Genomic DNA, 16,761 nt, shown 5'->3' on the forward strand with positions numbered 1-16,761 from the left:
TTTAGCCAGAAGCCACCTGCAGGGTCAGAGTTTATCATCTGCCCAAACTGGGAACCATTTGGAGCTCAAAATTTACCTTTACACCGTAACCTGTTGCGGTGGTCTGCTCTGAGTACTGACAGGGTATGACTTGGCAACGCCTTGGGTCTGGCAGTTCAGAACTCCTTGTTTTTCCTCAATTGATACTGCAACACCTTATTACAGCTACAATCATTTCTCCTTTTCCCCCATTAAAGACAGCCTGAATGTCTTTACTATCTGCCTGATTTCCTTCCTGTAAAGCTTTTTATCCTGACACAAAGCTGTGTGTGCAAACAGACTGACCAACACCTACCTATGGGGCAGAAAACTTTTCTGTTTTCTCCAGGCAGATAAGGCAGACATTTGGTACCAAACAACTTGGGCCTAAAGATAGCTCAGCAGCCATTTGGGGTTCTGGCACCCCCACAAGATGCTTTTGCCACAAAAATGCAATCTAAACCTACATGACCCTGAGCCTAGAGCAAGAAGGCTCATCCCTTGCCTTGTCACTAGTCATCAGTGATGGGAGCTCCCCTCACAGGTGCACAGGTCCCAGCAGCACACCACATTAACTGCATATTCCAGGAACATATTCCAGGAACATATTCCAGGAACAGGAAGGGATTGGCAGTTCAAATAGCAGCTAACAGCTCCCTTGCTAAGGGATCACTGTGCATACAACGTGACTCTCTTGGTCTGAAGGCACAGCGAGAGACATTCATTGCCAAAAAAATAGATTGCGTGATGCAGCCTACAGGCGGGGGCCCAAAGAAGGGGAGGTTCAAATGAACCTAGCAGCACTGAATATATAACGAGAGCAGCACGCTCACTTGGTGCCCCACCAATTTTCAGTGATTTAAAAAGAGCACTCACCAGCATCCATCTTCAGCTCCTTCAGAGACAAAGATTGTTAGCTTGTCAAGGCATGAGGATCAAAAAAACACCAGAGACCCCAAAAACCACAGGTAAGGGTATGGAATATATAAACAACATCCCCATGCTGCGCTAGGATGATCATCCCTACCCTGCCTGGTCCTAGCAACAAGCACAACTCTTGACTTACTGCATGCTTCTTGCTGCTCTGTGGTGGGGAAAGGTCAGCACATCTCTTCAGCACCACCTCCAGCAGTTGCTGCAGCTTTTCATACGGGACTGGAGGAGAGCTCAGGTGGTCCTTCCTGAACAAGAAGAAAGACAGACAGCATGTGCATTCCCTGCTGGGGACACTCCACGTGGGAAGGTGACACCAGCAGAAATAACACCCCTCCAGACAGCAGTGTGCTGCTGCCATTTCTCTCCAGCACAGCATATTAAGGTCACAAGGTCTGAATAGTGCCTTCATGAAGATGTGAGCCCAAACACACCCTCGCTGCATTTAGTGTCTGCTCCCACTACAACCAGGAAGCACACCTGTACACGGTCTGATCTTTTTGGATAGGCCAGAGCACGACAAAGCCACAGCAGCTGCAGTTACAGGCCTGCCTGGGATGCCAGGTCCTTGCTGCAGCATCCTGCTGCCTACCACAGCTCCAGTGCCCCAGCAGGTGGGTGGGAAGCTAGCTCTGCTACACCCATCCTGCCTCAGCCAGAATTCCCCCTGCAGCACACGCTCACCCACACAGACACAAGGGAGCCGCAGAGACCAACACTTCTTCAGAGCTATCTGAAGAAAAGCCTGTAAACGCTTTCCTGCCTACCTCAGAAAAGCTGCCACAGCTTTCACAGCCTCCACTACCACCTCCAGCACTGGGCAGTCCACTGTCTTCATCAAAACATCAATGGCATCTAGACATACACCTCGGTTTGTGAATAACGTGATTTCCACTGGTTGCCTGCGAAGAGGAAACAGAGTAAGCAAGAAGAATATTGTCGGAGTAAGCAACAGTATCACCCTCTCCTTATTTGACCAAATGGACAGCTGAGCCGTGTGGTTCCAAGCATCCTTTTCAGTGTTCAGAGCCAGCTGCTCCCAGGGATGTAGCCTCAAATATGAGCAGGTTGAGGGTTTGCTACACAGAGTGAACAGGAGGTCTGGAGCCCTACTATGATGAAAAAAACCTGCAGCCTGGATAACTCTGTGAGTGTGGCAGCAAACAGTGACATGAAAAGCACATGAAAAACAGGCTCTGCAAAACACAGAAATCTCTCTACCTAGGACTTAATTCCGAGACCATCTGCTCTGGCATTTGCAGGTTAATCTGGCAATGCATATTTCTGAGTAAACAAGTAAACACTACCGTCCTATGGTCCTAGAACAAGGACAAGGCCATGAGAATAGCTTCCCTAACAGTCCTACAGCAATTCTAATGGCAGATGCTGCCAGCAGGGCTGGAACTTTCAAGAACATAAAAAGTAAACAGGATAAAAGAAAAACATAATCCAACAGTTTTGACTTTTTTTCTTGATAGTGATCATTGTGGTCATCTGATCACCTTGTGGCCCAACACCTTTGAGCATTCAACACAAGAGCAGGGAGGGATGGCAAGTCATTAATCCCATTACTGGGCAGAGATGTGCAAAGGGCAGACTGTGCTCATGTGGCTCCTGGCAAGTCAGGTACAATCATGAAAGAAGGGAGAAGACAGGCAGCTACATGTGGAAGAGAGGCACTAATGGCCTGCCAGGGGGCCTCTCCAAAGCAAGGCAAGAAAAGAAGGACAGCATGACAGCATCCAGCCTTGGAAGCCAGAGTATTCCCTGATACTCAGTTTTCACAGACATGCCGGACTAAGGCAAGCCAGGAGCACAAGCTCCCATGCAGAAATGTACGAGAAAAGTAAACTTCAGTAGAAATTAAATTTGCAGCTCAGCTTCAGGGCAAAAAGTGAGCAGAGGCAGAACCACTCTTTAGTTACTCAACGGGATCAAATCCGGTTTGACAGTCACCTCACGTTCTGCTGTGAGAAAAGGCTGAGAGGTGGGCAAGGCAGGGAAAAGGCTGGGGAGCTCAGGCACCAGGATCAGCCTCTGGCCCAAGCCATTAGTAATGTGCTGAACTTGAAGTTGTTTCTACTTACACTGTAATTCTATTAATCCCTTCTATTTCCTTCCTTTGATCACTGACCCTCTGAAGTAAAACACATCGGGAAAAAAGTCCTCGCTGACTCAGGCAGGGAGGAAGGGATGGAGGAGTGCTGCTGACTCACTCAAGAGGCACAAACCCACTTGCAATATGGTGCGCTAGGATGTCTGCAGGGCCTGGGAAAAATGCATTAAGGACAGCACTCCTGCACCATCCTGCAGCCTCTTGACTCCAGGCCCCTAACAGTGCCTGCCACTCTGTGCTGGGAGAGGCAAGGAGCACTCCAGGGAGAGCTGCACCCCATTCCTGACACTTCTAACAGCGCCAACAGAGGCAGCACATCCTGTCTGGGCAACACCAGAGAGTGGTGGTCACTTACAGAGCAAGAGAATCCAGCTGCAAGGCAAAACAAGAAGAGAGGTTCCAGGATGAGACCCTTCTCTCCATACGATATAGTTTTAAATAAAGTGACATTTCAAATGTAAACCTCAGAGAAACAGAATGTGTGCGCTAGAAAATTGGAGTAATTGCACAGAGCGTTCCCTTTGTTTTACAAGCATAAATGCTGTAATTAGTGTTTCCCACATTCTGGTTTCTCTTTCTGACAGATCCCACACTGGCATCCTCACGCTGTTCTAGTGCAGCTACTTTTTCTTCTCCTTTTTAACCTACCACTTGCTATAAAATTGACTGACATTTCCAAAATTCAGCTCCAGGGCTCTCCTGGGGGAACTAAGTGGCAAAAACAAGACTCTGTCACTACCATGACAGAACAGGAACAAGATCACACAGGCAGGAACAGGAAACACAGAAGATAAACAAGCCAGGGTACATTATTCCTTAGCAGAAAACAAGGGAAAAACTGACAGAACACATTAATATTTCAGCCTGGAATTTGTTTTTGCTATTTGAATTTAGCTCAGCTGATGACAGAGGACTAGAAGCCATGGAATTTACATGCTCTGTTTTGTCACTCTTAGCAGGAGCCAGCCTGCTCAAATACACCTGGACCTTCCTAGTCTTCCCCTCCTGTTCTGCCTACAGCTGAAAGGAGAATTCACCTCTCAGGTTGCCAAGGAAGCAGGGAGATGCAGATACACTGGTGTATGTACAAAGAGGACAACATGCTTCAAACACAAAAGCTCTAGCAGTGTAGGTATCTGTCCTTGGACAAAAACCTTAAAAAGCAAAAGCACAACAGCTTCCATTTTGGAGCACCAAATGCTGTCTGTGCAAGCCAGGTAGAGGGCACTTCCTCACCGTTTCAGTATTTCAGTGAAGAGCAGCAGTCCTTGCTTTTGTAACTCCACGTTGTTCAGCTGCAGGACATCTTGGAGACTCCTCACCAGAGATTCAATACCTGCAATGTTCAAGAGAAGGCAGAGGAGGGTTTTTAATACCCCGAATTCCAGGATGGAAGCAAAATGAACTCTTGAAAGAAAGGAAGATTTAAACAATCATTTTTCTGAGCCCTGGCAGAAACAACTGTCTAAAACGCTGTATTCATTCAGCTCACTGATAACAGGCCTCAATCTCCACTGCTGGAGGAAAGTTCAGAAGAATGGGAGGAATTTGGCCTTCCTAAATCCACCCTTGGCATCTCCACAGCAACACCTAGTAGTAGCTCCTGATAACTGGTTACTAGTAACAGTCAGGTTATACTAACAGTCATCATAACTGGTTATTATAACGTATGCATGCTCATCAGAAACTCGTTAGGACAGTGGCACTGTAAATTGAAGCTGCGGCAGACATCACAAATATATCTGGTGAGTACTCATTTTCAGTGCTTTATAAATCCTGACTGGAAGCTGTGATTGTGTGTGAAGTGCTGAAATGCAGCTCGAGGCACAAGCAATGCTGGCAGCATCACTCGCGGTCGCTCTGTCAGAAAGGCTGATGACTCACCATAGACTGTGTGACACTTGGAGAAGAAAAGGCGCTCTTCAGTTAGCAGAAGCAGACAGCAGTACACTGACCAGATGAGAATCTCGCTGTTGCACAAGAGACACTCAAACAGGAATTCTGTGAGCACAAATAAGGGCACCCTGGTAAAAGGCAGTCTGTTCATAGTGTGCACAGCTGCTCCTAGAATGGAGCAGAGGAAGGAGGAGGATAACAGGAGGCATAGCAACAGCCACAGGGAGAACTGTTGTATAATGAAATGGCAGGAACGGAGGATGGAGTGAATTCTTGGAGGTATGCTAGTCTTCAATAGAGAGCAGAGACACACAGGCAGGCTTCTTCCCAGCACAAACTTATCCAGCAGGAGCTGAATTGTGGCTCTAACCCTTGGCACAAATGAAGAGCCACAAAGCAAGCTATAACAGATGAAGTGATCTTTTTTTTCCTCAGAACTTTTGTATCTCACAAAGAATTTGCAAAAACAGAGTATTTCTGTGTTTTGGGAGTAGAGTGAACCAATGAACCATCTCCCCCACAGCTGGATTCTAAAGCTAGACCTCCTGGACCAAATTCTGTGCACACTTACAATACTTAGTGGGATAAGATGGGAACCCAGCCTATTTAGGCTTTGTATCTATACTGCATGATGGACCTTGACCTCAAGGAATGTCCAAATTCTTGCAGGGGAAACTCCATTCTGCCTGTTGACAGCTGCTGCTATACTTTCAACTGAAAACTCCTTCTTCACTTCTGTTTCTAAAATCACGTTAGACATTTTTTCTGATACAAAAAGGTCACTGCATAGATTATGCCATCATGGAGGCAGGCTGATTCCTAAAACAAACAGACAGAGAGACAAACAATGCAATGTTATCGCACTTCTTTACCTGGGACATCTGCATGGATAAAGGCAGAAGCATATCTGCTGGGAGAGTGAACCAGCACTGCAGCCACACAGTGAGAACTCGCTGCCTGTAACATCTCATCTCTGGTCAACAAGAGCTGATGGGAAGCAAAAGCCAGAAAGAAAATAGGAAGTCAACTGCGCAGATATGAGTAGCGAACAGTTCCCTCTAAATTTTAAAATTTAAAATAACTAAATAAAATCTCTCTCTTTTGGCATGTATTCTGCTGATTAAACTTGGTATGGTAAGACAAAATACTAGGCTAAATGCACTAAAAAATGCAACACAAGAACCACAATAGAGAATACAAGAATAGTTCTGCCCTGGTGCTTAGTCTTACTGGCACTACAAGAGTTTCAAGTGATGGTGAGTAAAGCCAGCTGAGGCCACAATGAAAACTTCTCCCCTGCATGATTCACGAATGAACAATGAGGAGATCCATGGGGGTGTCCCCATTTTCCACTGTGGTCTCTACTGCTAGTCAGCGTTGGCAACGCCATTCAAGTTAATCAACTAAAGATTCAATACAGGCTAATATATTTTTACTTCAACCAACAATTCATCTCAGAACAAGGGATAATCTGTTAGAAAGTCATAGGCTGCATGCTGTAAGACTACTTCAGCAATCACCTTTTTGAGAACAAGTGGAAGTGGATTTTCCCCTTCTAAGAAGTCAGAGTTTTCAGATTCCTCCTCTGTCCTTGAATTATTCATAAGAATGGATACAAAATGGTCAGACTTCAGCAGCTCCTTTAGCAAACCTGAAAAAGTGGGAGCAAGAGTGAGCATCATACTGCACATGGGACAGGCTCTTCCAGAAATATCTGCATTTAGTTAAAGAACATCCACACATATATAAAAAAGCACCCCCGGTATAAAATTATGGAGCACTGTTACAGGTATTGATGCAAATCATCAGTACACCTCAGTACAAATTCACAAGGGTAATGCCTGAGCTCAGCTTTCAAAAGAATCATCATCCTTTTCTAGTGGCTGAGCAGATGATCTAAGGAGCAATTCAATTCTTACTCACCTCCTACAAGAAAAAGGAATTCCCTGGATGGTTTGCAAACAAGAAGTGCCAGGAAGGCTGAAATTGTGCTCTCCAGCACGTAAATGCAGTTGGAAGCATAAATGCATGAAAACACCACCTCCAAGATACCTTTTTAACCTGAAGAACATGATGCTCCATACCTGAAGATGATATTTGTCAGACTCCATCCCACTGCTCTACAAAGCCCACCTGTCTGTGCATAGCGTTTGCGTTCAGACACTTCTGGGCATTCACTTATACACAGTGCACATATGCACTTCTCAGCAGCAGGTCTGGGTCATTTGATTGCTGTGTGCTAATAGCAAGGATCAACTGCTTCAAACAAACAGAAAAACAGCTCTTCTAAGGACCAACCCACATCAGGGCATCTAAACCAACCAAGGGATTTCTCCTTAGTTGTAAGCCTTCCCTTGCACCTTGCAGTTTCTCTCAGCAATGCCTTACCCAAACAATTAACCTGAAGCTCCTTTGTCTGAGCATGGCCCAAAGTATTCAAGAAGAGACCACACAGCTTTTCTTCGAAGTGTGCTGAGAGCCTTTCTGTGCCAAGAGAAGAGGAGTACAGCTTGCCATACAAGTAGCAGACAGCAGCCTTTACACCTTCGTTTGGGTACATCAAGCCCAACGGTAGATGATCCACTAAATTACCTAGTGTGAGGAACAGAAATTGCAAGCATTCACACTAATGAACTGACTTTGTTACAGCACCCTTGAAACCTGGTGTTGTGGTTTAAACCCAGTAGGCAGCCAAGCACCACACAGCCGCTCACTGTCCCCTCCCAGTCAAAACGACTTGCAGAAGCCCACCAGACAGACTGGTGTGTGCAGATTACTGAATGCCACAATTAAATGATGCACTGCCTCACCACTATCCCTCCCTCTGACCCAGTCAAACATTTAGGAAATCAGGGAATGCTTCTAAGAGTCTCTGAGCAGAGATACAATTAAAAATAGCCAGAGGAGCTCACTGTTCAACACAGGAAGGCCCACCACCCCCAGCTACTTCCACACACAGCTAAGTATGCTTACCAGACCCCCAAGGGCTGGACCAAGGAAAGAAAAACTAAATGCATATTCCTGCAGGGCATACATACAAAGCCCAGTTCAGAGAGGCTGGTTTTGCCAGGCTGGCTAAGAGCACGACATCAAGCCTGCTATTAAGGTATTGACCAGCAACCCAAGAGGTCTGAACGCCACCCTAACTTCTGGGACAAGATTCTTGTGCAGCCTTCATAAACTCACACATCGGGGATGGGGCAGTCCATGCACACTTATGTGTATTAGGGCTGTGACTACAACCCTTCAGTGGAGCATGACAGGTTACTCACTGTGCTTTACCACCAGTATATCAGCAAAGACTGGGATGGTATCTGCCAGCTTGCCCAAGAGAGTGAATATGGGGAGGCTGCCTCTCATGGTAGTTGCTTTGCTCAGCTGTAGAGGAGACAGAAAGAAGGAAAAAGAAAATGTTTCATGGCTAAGAACACAGCCCAAAGGTAGAAATGCACACAGAGCAGTGAGCTTTCTTTGATGTATCGTGCTCCAGAACAGGATCATTCCTAAAGTGGGTCCTTTTTACCATTTAGGATAGATCAGAGGAAAACTCTGAACTCACCTATTAAGTCTTCAAAACGCTGCAGTGGTCTTTTAATTAATCCAAGAAATCTCTTGCTTATTGTCCCTTTTCCTCCCTTTCCTCTCCAGCTTCTTTACGAGCAGATGAACCAGCTGAACTTCTCCCCACTTTTGCTATTTCCCAATTTTTTGTATCCCATAGAGCTACCACAAATTTAGGAATAAAGACAGCAAAAGCACAGGCTGGGAAAGCTCTTCATACCACTGTCATGGTAAGGGCGGAAAAAGAAGAATCAGAGGAAGGCACACAGCTTCATGAGAACAGCATGAAGCCGTACAGCTGCAGTGTGCCATGGGGACAATAGAAAACTCCAGAGTAGACACCAACAATGCCAAAATCACAGCAGGGGAGCTGGCAGTAGGATGTCATGCTACAGCAGAAGCTGTATCTGAGTGCAGTACCTGAGTCCTGGGGGGCCTCTCATTCCCCCATCTCTTCAACCCCTGAAAGACTGAAGGGAAGGGCAAGGAATTCACCTTCACTGACCTCTTTTTGGCTTTCATCCAAAATGCAGTGCAAGTACTGCTCGGACTTCAGCTCCGCTACCAGCTGCACCAGAACTAGGCAGAAGAAACAGGATCAGTAACTCACATGGAAGAGCACTCACAATCCATCCTCCACAGGGCTTTAGCAGGCCAGTGAGCAAAGAGTTTAGACATTAAATGGGCACGGGGGTGCTGAGAGAGCAGGGGAACACCAGCAGTCCCAGTGCTATTACTCCTGATAGCCCAGCCGGGGCTCTCCGCAGCAATATTACAGCAATCCTGCTCAAGCAGCACCACAAACCATGCGTGGAAATGAGCTGCAAGCGACAAACAGAGCATCAGGACACCAAGTAAACATAAGGAACCAGGAAGGGAAGGAAACAAAGCCCTAGTCAGAAACTATTAAAAAAAAAAAAAATAATGGTAATTGAATAGAACAGGCTTCCTGCTGTATGAAAACTGGCCTTTGAAAACATCCTTCCAGAGAAGGCATCGGAGCTGTGAGTGTCCTTGGAAGCAGTCTGAGAGCTCCTCCTCCAGCTTCTCCTACCCCTGAGGCCTACCAGCCATTTGTACCGACTGCAGGTATCCCATGCACCTCTCCAGAAAGCAAGGCCTGGCTCATCTTTGTTCCCCTTAACTGAGACACTGTGCCCAATGTGGTTCCACATGACTTGATCAAGCTGGTTTGTATGTATCTTCTTGTTGTGGCATGACTCATTTGAAGCAGAGCACACTCTACAGTAACACATTCTTTTCATTTGTATTCTAAGAAAGCATCGTAAAAAAAATACCAGAGACTTCTAGGTTCACTGTCTCTGGGTATATCCAGGGCAACACTGCAGGGTTATCTAGGAGACCTACTTTAGCTTAAGAGCTACGCCTCTCAGCAGAGGCATATCTTGAGGCAGGTGATATATAGATGGTTTAATGGTCCTTTCTTGCCCAGAACTCTCATAATTTCTAAGAATTTTCAAGAATTAGGTGTCATTAAGTTAAAATTCCTCTGTTTGAGGGCATCTATCTTTCAGCAAAACCATAGCATGGCAGAGTGACCTCTCACCTTCGTAACACCCTTTCCACCACATGCCTGAAAAGTTATACCCCTCTGAAGGAAGCTGGTCACATCTTTCATCTCTCGTGGCTGGACAGTAGGAAATTGTTGCTCTGCAATTATCACCAGAGTCAGCAGAGATACCCAAGGTTAACTGGGCAGCAGAGATCCCTTCTCAGACCTGTAGGCTCTCCCTTTGGATCAGAAATGAAGGACTCCTCACAAAGAGGAATCTGGAGCTTGCACAGCTAAATCCCAAATACTCTTTGTCCTGAGGAAAAAGCAGTAGATCCAAAAGCTCACTGAAGCCAACGGGAAGATTTCCATTTGCTTTAATGAGACTTCAGTCAAGCCCAAAGATGGAGCTTTGTTTACCACTGTTACCAAACTGATGTTAAATTCAAGGTGCATACAGAGCCTGTCAGAGAAATGCTAATACTTAAATCTGCACACACCTCTTCCCTACCCTCACCCTCCCCCCCAAAATATTGGCACAGCCTGCTTGTCCCTCTTGCAGCTGAAAGAAAACAGATGCTCTTCCCAATTCCAACTGTGCAGAGGCTGAACATCTCACTCACACTGTCAGACAAGACAGATCCTTCTTCACAAACCGCCAGTGGCTGAGACATGACACCTGCCTCTCACCTTCTATGAATTGGTCCTGGGCATCGTTGTCTTCCACAGAATGGCACATCCCTAAAAGATAAATCACAATCAACCGTGGAACTCGTTCCTGCTTGTGATAAACAATGCTGAAAATGCTTTTTGTAAAAAGAGCTGTAAATTCTTTCAGTACTGTTTTGTTTTCCCCCTGTTTCACATGAGACCAAGCTGACTTTGTCAGAGGAGGGTGGATACTCTCAAGGAATTCTTTATAAAAGGGCTCCCTTAACCAGGACAAAGGGACTGTGAGGCACTCAGTTCTCCTGTAATTTTTTACAAGATTGTTTTTCCTCTTGCACTTTATAGTTGAAGTCAGTGGCTCCACCTATGTAGGTAAATATGAAACTGCAAACATTACCACATCTCCCTGCACGTATCCGGCAGTACACATCTGAATTACAACACTTTGGAACGACACAAGTTAGAGCCCAGCTGTGAGATGTCCCTTCCTTCTTCCATTCACACCCATCACTGAGAGCAGTATTCTCGCTCCACGGTACTGAAAATGCTGAGACTACATTTGAACACTAAGTTTAAGGCATGTGAAAACGATTCCAACACTAAATTGAAGCTGTTACTAGACACTGTTTTCCAAGTTATTTGCACAATTAGGCAACAAATGAGTATTCTCTCTCCTGCTTCCTCCACAGCATTGCTTAAACCTTTGGGGTCCCTCTTATACTCTTGCACCAAATGTATCCTTGGTTCATTTAGGTTCAATCCATAATGTACATATTATTCTTTGTACCCCAAGCCTAGACTGGGATTCCAACTGTTCCAGGAGTTACACCAAGTACAGCAAAATCCCACAGCTGTCCCCCCCCCGAAATTTAATTGTATTATCAGAGAGACTGATTATTTAAAATCAGAGAACACTGAAATTCAAGTACAGCTCCCTGTCTCCTGGTGTATTTAGTGTCAGGATTGTGCAGTGTAGGACTGAATTGGCATAAGCACTGCTCCCTCCACATCTGCACAGGACTGTGTGTGCAGACAAAAAAAATGTGTGCAACTCGGAAAACTAAACCTGCACAAAGTTCTGTTTGTAATGAAGCTGTTTCCAACATGCGCACAGCAGAGCTTGTGCTGGGAAACCAACTGGGAAAACACTGCTTGAATTATTCAGTGTGTCATGGGAGGGGAAGGGCAAAACAAGAAGTAGCTGTGATGTGCAACTGAGATTGTGGACTTAAAGAAATCCACTATGTTTGCTCTTTAAAGCTACTTGCATTCATACCTTCCACCTTTCTCTTCCTGTTCCCTCATTTACACCATTATTTTTTCTCTGTCAAGATTTAACACATTTCAAAGACCAACACCACTGCTATGCAAAGAGAAACCTGTCAGAGACGTTCAAGATCTGCGAGGCTGCTATTGGAAAGGCCCTTTCTGACATCTGCATTCTGCTGCGAGGCCAACCCCTCAGAAAGCAGCAGGTATCAGACCTACAGCTACTAGAATTTCTACCAATATAACGGGATGGTGTGGGGAAAAAAAAAAAAAAAAAAAAAAAAAAAAAAGCACTATATAGATTACTACTTTGCATATTTGATACTAGATCCTGCAGCACCCTTTTAAGCACATGCTTTCATTTCTGTGTGAACCTTCGCATATTGCCAAGTTCAGCAAGACGAGGAAGCAGTGAGGCATGAAAGCAGGATGAGGGCAGCCTGAGAAGAGCCATAAGCCAGAGCACTCTCTGTTCTCCAGGAAGACTTCAAAGAAATGTCAGGAAAATTGCGGGAGCTTTAGTAATGTGCCGTTTCAGCTCCTTGGGGAGTGGGGAAATTAATTAACCTCTTCCAAGCAGTTGTCCATGGGGAGCAGTTACACCTAACAGTGGTGGTGGTGGAGGCATGGAGTGGGGTAACTCAAGTCTCGTCTCGCTTTTTTTGAAGGTGTTTGAAATGAGAAGAAACCTCGCATTTTCGCACCTACCCCCCCAAAAGGCACCTGCCTTCTCCCTGGCATGGCACAAAGGCGCTCTTACCGAAGAGGGTTCCTACCAAAGAGGCGCAGACCCTCTCGTCCAGGGCCAACAGCTGGATGACGGGCTGCGCCTGCCAGGCCAGGGCATCGCGCAGCCGGGACAGCGCGTGCTTCTTCCGCACCAGCTGCGGGTGGGAGAGGACAAACCCTTTAGTGTGAGGACAAACCCTTTAGTGTGAGGACAAACCCATTTGTGTGAGGACAACCCGTTAGCGTGAGGGCAACCCGTTAGTGTGAGGGCAACCCATTAATGCTTTGCCCTGGGCTAATGCTCTTCACCACGCCGGGGCCGCCTGCCCCGAGCCCCCTCAGCCCAGGACCTCAAACCCCAGGCTGTGAGGGGGAAATGAGGGGGAATAAGGGGGACACATGGGGAGGCAGTGGGGTGTGCGCTGCCCACCGAGGCGCCCCCATCGCGCAGGGTGCCCAGGGCGCAGGCGATGCAGAGCGGCGGGCGGAGGGGCAGCGCCCAGCCCGCAGCGTGGCGGCCGCACGGCCCCGCCGCCAACACACGAGATGGCGGCGCCGCCATGGCGGCCGGGACGGGCTCGGTGGAGCCGCCACCACCGGGGCAGCCGAGGCTGAGGCGGCGCTGAGGGCGAGGAAGCAGCAGCGAGAGGCGGCCCCGCGCTGCCCGCCCCTTCCCGCTGCCGCCCCCTCAGTTCCGGCGAGGCGAGGTGAGGCGGGCCGGGCCGCTGCGCCGGGGCTCTGCGCCTCCTCCTCCTCCTCCTCCTCCTCCTCCTCGCTCCCACACGCACCGGGGCCGCCGCCGCCATGGTGAGCGGGACGGGGTGGGCGCCATGCGGGGCTGAGGCCGGGGGATGGGGGCTGGGGGGGGCCTGGCCCCGCTTCCCTGCCCCGGGCCCAGCCGGGAGGCGGCGGGCGGGGAGCACGTGGAGGCCGGGCTGCGGGGCAGGCCGGGCCCGGGGGGCTTTGGAGGGGGAAAAAAAATAAATATCTATGTATTTAATTATAAATTAAGCACTGGAATGTGAGGTGAGCCCGGCAGCCGGTGGATGTGGCGGACCCCGCACCGGCCCCTGGCGTAACGCGCTGCTCTTTCTCCTCTCCCCAGAGCGAGGCAGAGGTGAATCCCAAAGCCTACCCGCTGGCCGATGCCCAGCTCACCAAAACGCTGCTGGACCTCGTGCAGCAGTCCTGCAACTACAAGCAGCTACGCAAGGGAGCCAACGAAGGTGAGACCGCCCTGGCGCACAGCGTGCTAGAAATGCTGTGTTTATAGCGAGGGTTTGCTGAGAAGCTATGGATTGAGACTGTTTGTTCTCCAGCTGTGAGCCAATAATGTTATATAGATCTGGTTATTAGGAGTATCTTTCTCCTCTCTCCTCCTTAGAGCCTGTTTAAGCAATATTCAGGCTCAGAACAAAGCTTTCCAGCACTTACACACAGTTCTGGTAGAAGCTCAGACTGTAGCACTGGTGCCTGTACTGTGATCGTACATGAGCAGCCCCGTGCTGGCCTCACTGGGTTGTGAATCTCTCCTATGCTTGAGGGCAGAGCTGGGCACAGTACCCCAGGTGTGACCCTGTGAATAATCCCTTCCCTACGATCTGCTATTCGCACTCCAAAGGCCAGCCTTCGTCCTTGCATGAGTGCACTGTTGAGCACACTTCTCTTCAACCTGCACTCGAAGCTGCCTTGGTTCTATTACATGGTCCTGTAGCTGCTGGCTTTCTTTGGCCTGACCTCTTGCTAGATTTCCTTCTTGCTCACGCTAATTCCAGCATCTCCTAATGTTATTTTTCATTAGATGTGCATTACGGAAGGACCTAGGCTTACTCTTCAGTTTCTTTTATAGCCACGAAAACACTGAACCGAGGAATAGCGGAGTTCATTGTGATGGCTGCCGATGCTGAGCCCTTGGAGATCATCCTGCACCTCCCTCTTCTCTGCGAGGACAAGAACGTGCCTTATGTGTTTGTGCGCTCCAAGCAGGCCCTGGGCAGAGCTTGCGGTGTTTCCCGGCCCGTCATCGCCTGTTCAATCACCATCAAGGAGGGATCACAGCTGAAGCCTCAGATCCAGTCTGTCCAGCAAGCTATAGAGAGACTGTTGGTCTAAATGCCTATGATTTCAAGTGTGTGTGGAATGGGTAAAAGATGAAGTCAGGGGGAATTAATGTCTAGCTTTAGTTGGTGATGATAGAGTTTTTATACCAGTGTTCCATTTCAAAACACCACATTTTTGTTTAATAGCAGCTTAATTCTTAAAGTGTCTCTGCCTCCTCTTCCCCCTATTTTCTCTTATTCCACTCCAACATGGTCCTTCTCGTTGTAATACTTATTGAAAAGTGGTTGTACAATTGTATTTACTGTTGGATGTTCAAAAGAGAAGAAAAAAACCCTCCCCGTATCTCCATGTCTGCCTGCTCAGGGCTTTTTTAACCTACCTGTTAGTTTCCTTTGTGTTTGAGTATTTCTGCTAAGCTTCAGCCTCTAACAGGTGTGAGTATCTTTGTGCTTCAGAAGGGTTTAGGCAACAGAGGACAAGGACTGGTTCCCCAGTACAATGCAGGTGTTGAGGCTGCTGGAGTTGTTTGAAGCGAAGCAGCACAGACCCTGTGTAAGGCGGTGGCTACTGTGTAGCAGCAGGCGGAGCCCAGGTCAGGACACATAGCACAACCCTCTTCTCGAGACCAGACAAAAGGCTCCTGGAAAAGCTGTATGGGGAGCGGAAATCTTCCAGCAGTGCACAAGGGGAAATTTCTTAATTTCACTTATTTTTAAATACTGTCTAAGAAAATAAAATTGCTGACAAAGCTAAACACAGGAATGTCCATAATTGTCGTTCCCTTGGGGAAGCGTTTGCCACCAACTGAAGTGTTCCTACTTGTAAAGCTAAGTTGCTCAGAGATTGCCTAAAGGCTACTGCAGTGTGGTAGTTCATCCTCCTTCAGTTTTCTTTGCATGGATTGTATCAATGACCTGCAAAGCTTGGGCTTCCTAGGACTTTTAAGTACAAAATGTAGTAGACAGCAACTTGCTGTGACTGACAAATACCGTACCTCTAGCAAATTATAAAGAGGATCCCGTGCTTTGAGGGATGCTACTACATTATGGTCATGTAGCTAAAGATCAATGCTTTGAAGTCATGGCCAGAAGAAGAGAGCAAGGAGTTTTTCAGATCAAACAACTTGTGGCTCAAGAAGAGAATGATGGGTAACCTCATGATCTGGAAAAGCGTGAAGCACCATCAGAGTTTTGGATTAGCAGTGGTTTTAGAGAGTTAGCTGTAGTTAAATACATGTTGTGTAATAAAACCAATTTGTGGTCTGAGCAGAAGAATAAACCTCCGTGTCAGGGCAGATCATACCAAACATGTTTGCAGCATGCCTGGACTTCTAACAGTGGGAAGTTTATCCCCAGGCTTTTGGCTCCTCACGTGGCTACCCAGCTCAGTTGTGCTTCTCACCTTTCCAAAGTGGAAAGGAAAGCTAGAGTGGAAAGACTGAGAGGTACAACAACAGAAGGGAAAATAAGTTCTGTAACGTTTCCACAGAGGCACCAACTGCATACCTCTATCTGGTACATCCCCCATAGATGAAACTATCTCACAAAAAGACTTAAATCGCGTTTGTGTATTTTTATAAATGGCTGGTAAATTCATCTCAGCAAGGACATTACTGTTGAGTCAATACAAAGATTTTGGAGTCCTATCATTTGTATGAATTTCAGAAAGGCTGCTGTTCCCTGATGCTGATTGTTGAGCTAGTTGTGTTTAAAAGCACAACTCTGCAAAGGACTTGCCCTCTCTGTACCATGCCAAAACAGCTGATGTAAAACAAAGCACATAAGGAGCATAAATAAAGGATTCTTGAGCAAGCCAAAGTGTCTAATTTTCTGCTCTGAAGCCTTCTACCACTATCCTTGTTAAACTTCTGCCTAATGTAATAGCCTGCTTTAAGGAAAAAAATGTAATAACCTAGACAAAATGTGCCATAATCATCTAAGGCCTGGAACATATTGCGCTTGGGGGTTAGCAAGCCAAGACAAAGTTAATAAGGGCA

The 16,761-nt window shown here is 47.1% G+C and overlaps 2 protein-coding genes across 6 annotated transcripts in view; one reads left to right on the forward strand and one right to left on the reverse strand.

The window, feature by feature from the left end:
* LOC311438726 (coiled-coil domain-containing protein 134-like) overlaps window positions 1-12,978 on the reverse strand; it is a 38,913-nt gene extending 25,935 nt beyond the window's left edge. For 3 of the 5 annotated variants that reach the window (XM_084523501.1, XM_084523500.1, XM_084523498.1), the window contains exons 1-11: window positions 12,736-12,978; window positions 10,728-10,778; window positions 9,030-9,103; window positions 8,236-8,341; window positions 7,352-7,555; window positions 6,484-6,614; window positions 5,836-5,950; window positions 4,952-5,068; window positions 4,304-4,403; window positions 1,719-1,853; window positions 1,085-1,199 (exon numbers count right to left, since the gene is read on the reverse strand). In XM_084523501.1, the coding sequence (XP_084379627.1) occupies window positions 1,085-1,199; window positions 1,719-1,853; window positions 4,304-4,403; window positions 4,952-5,068; window positions 5,836-5,950; window positions 6,484-6,614; window positions 7,352-7,555; window positions 8,236-8,341; window positions 9,030-9,103; window positions 10,728-10,776 (1,146 nt within the window). In that variant the 5' untranslated portion in view covers window positions 10,777-10,778; window positions 12,736-12,978. Of the gene's footprint in view, window positions 1-1,084; window positions 1,200-1,718; window positions 1,854-4,303; window positions 4,404-4,951; window positions 5,069-5,835; window positions 5,951-6,483; window positions 6,615-7,351; window positions 7,556-8,235; window positions 8,342-9,029; window positions 9,104-10,727; window positions 10,779-12,683; window positions 12,698-12,735 lie in introns of those variants that run through there. The other 2 variants (XM_084523499.1, XM_084523503.1) reach the window with 2 other exon arrangements.
* Window positions 12,979-13,350: 372 nt separating this feature from the next.
* SNU13 (small nuclear ribonucleoprotein 13) lies at window positions 13,351-15,524 on the forward strand. The gene is made up of 3 exons (XM_084523603.1): window positions 13,351-13,511; window positions 13,810-13,930; window positions 14,554-15,524. Exons 1-3 carry the CDS (start codon window positions 13,509-13,511, stop codon window positions 14,814-14,816), a joined length of 387 nt encoding a protein of 128 aa, XP_084379729.1. The 5' UTR covers window positions 13,351-13,508; the 3' UTR covers window positions 14,817-15,524.
* Window positions 15,525-16,761: the final 1,237 nt, after the last annotated feature.

This window comes from Aythya ferina (assembly GCF_964211825.1).
Source record: "Aythya ferina genome assembly, chromosome: 1".
NCBI lineage: Eukaryota > Metazoa > Chordata > Aves > Anseriformes > Anatidae > Aythya > Aythya ferina.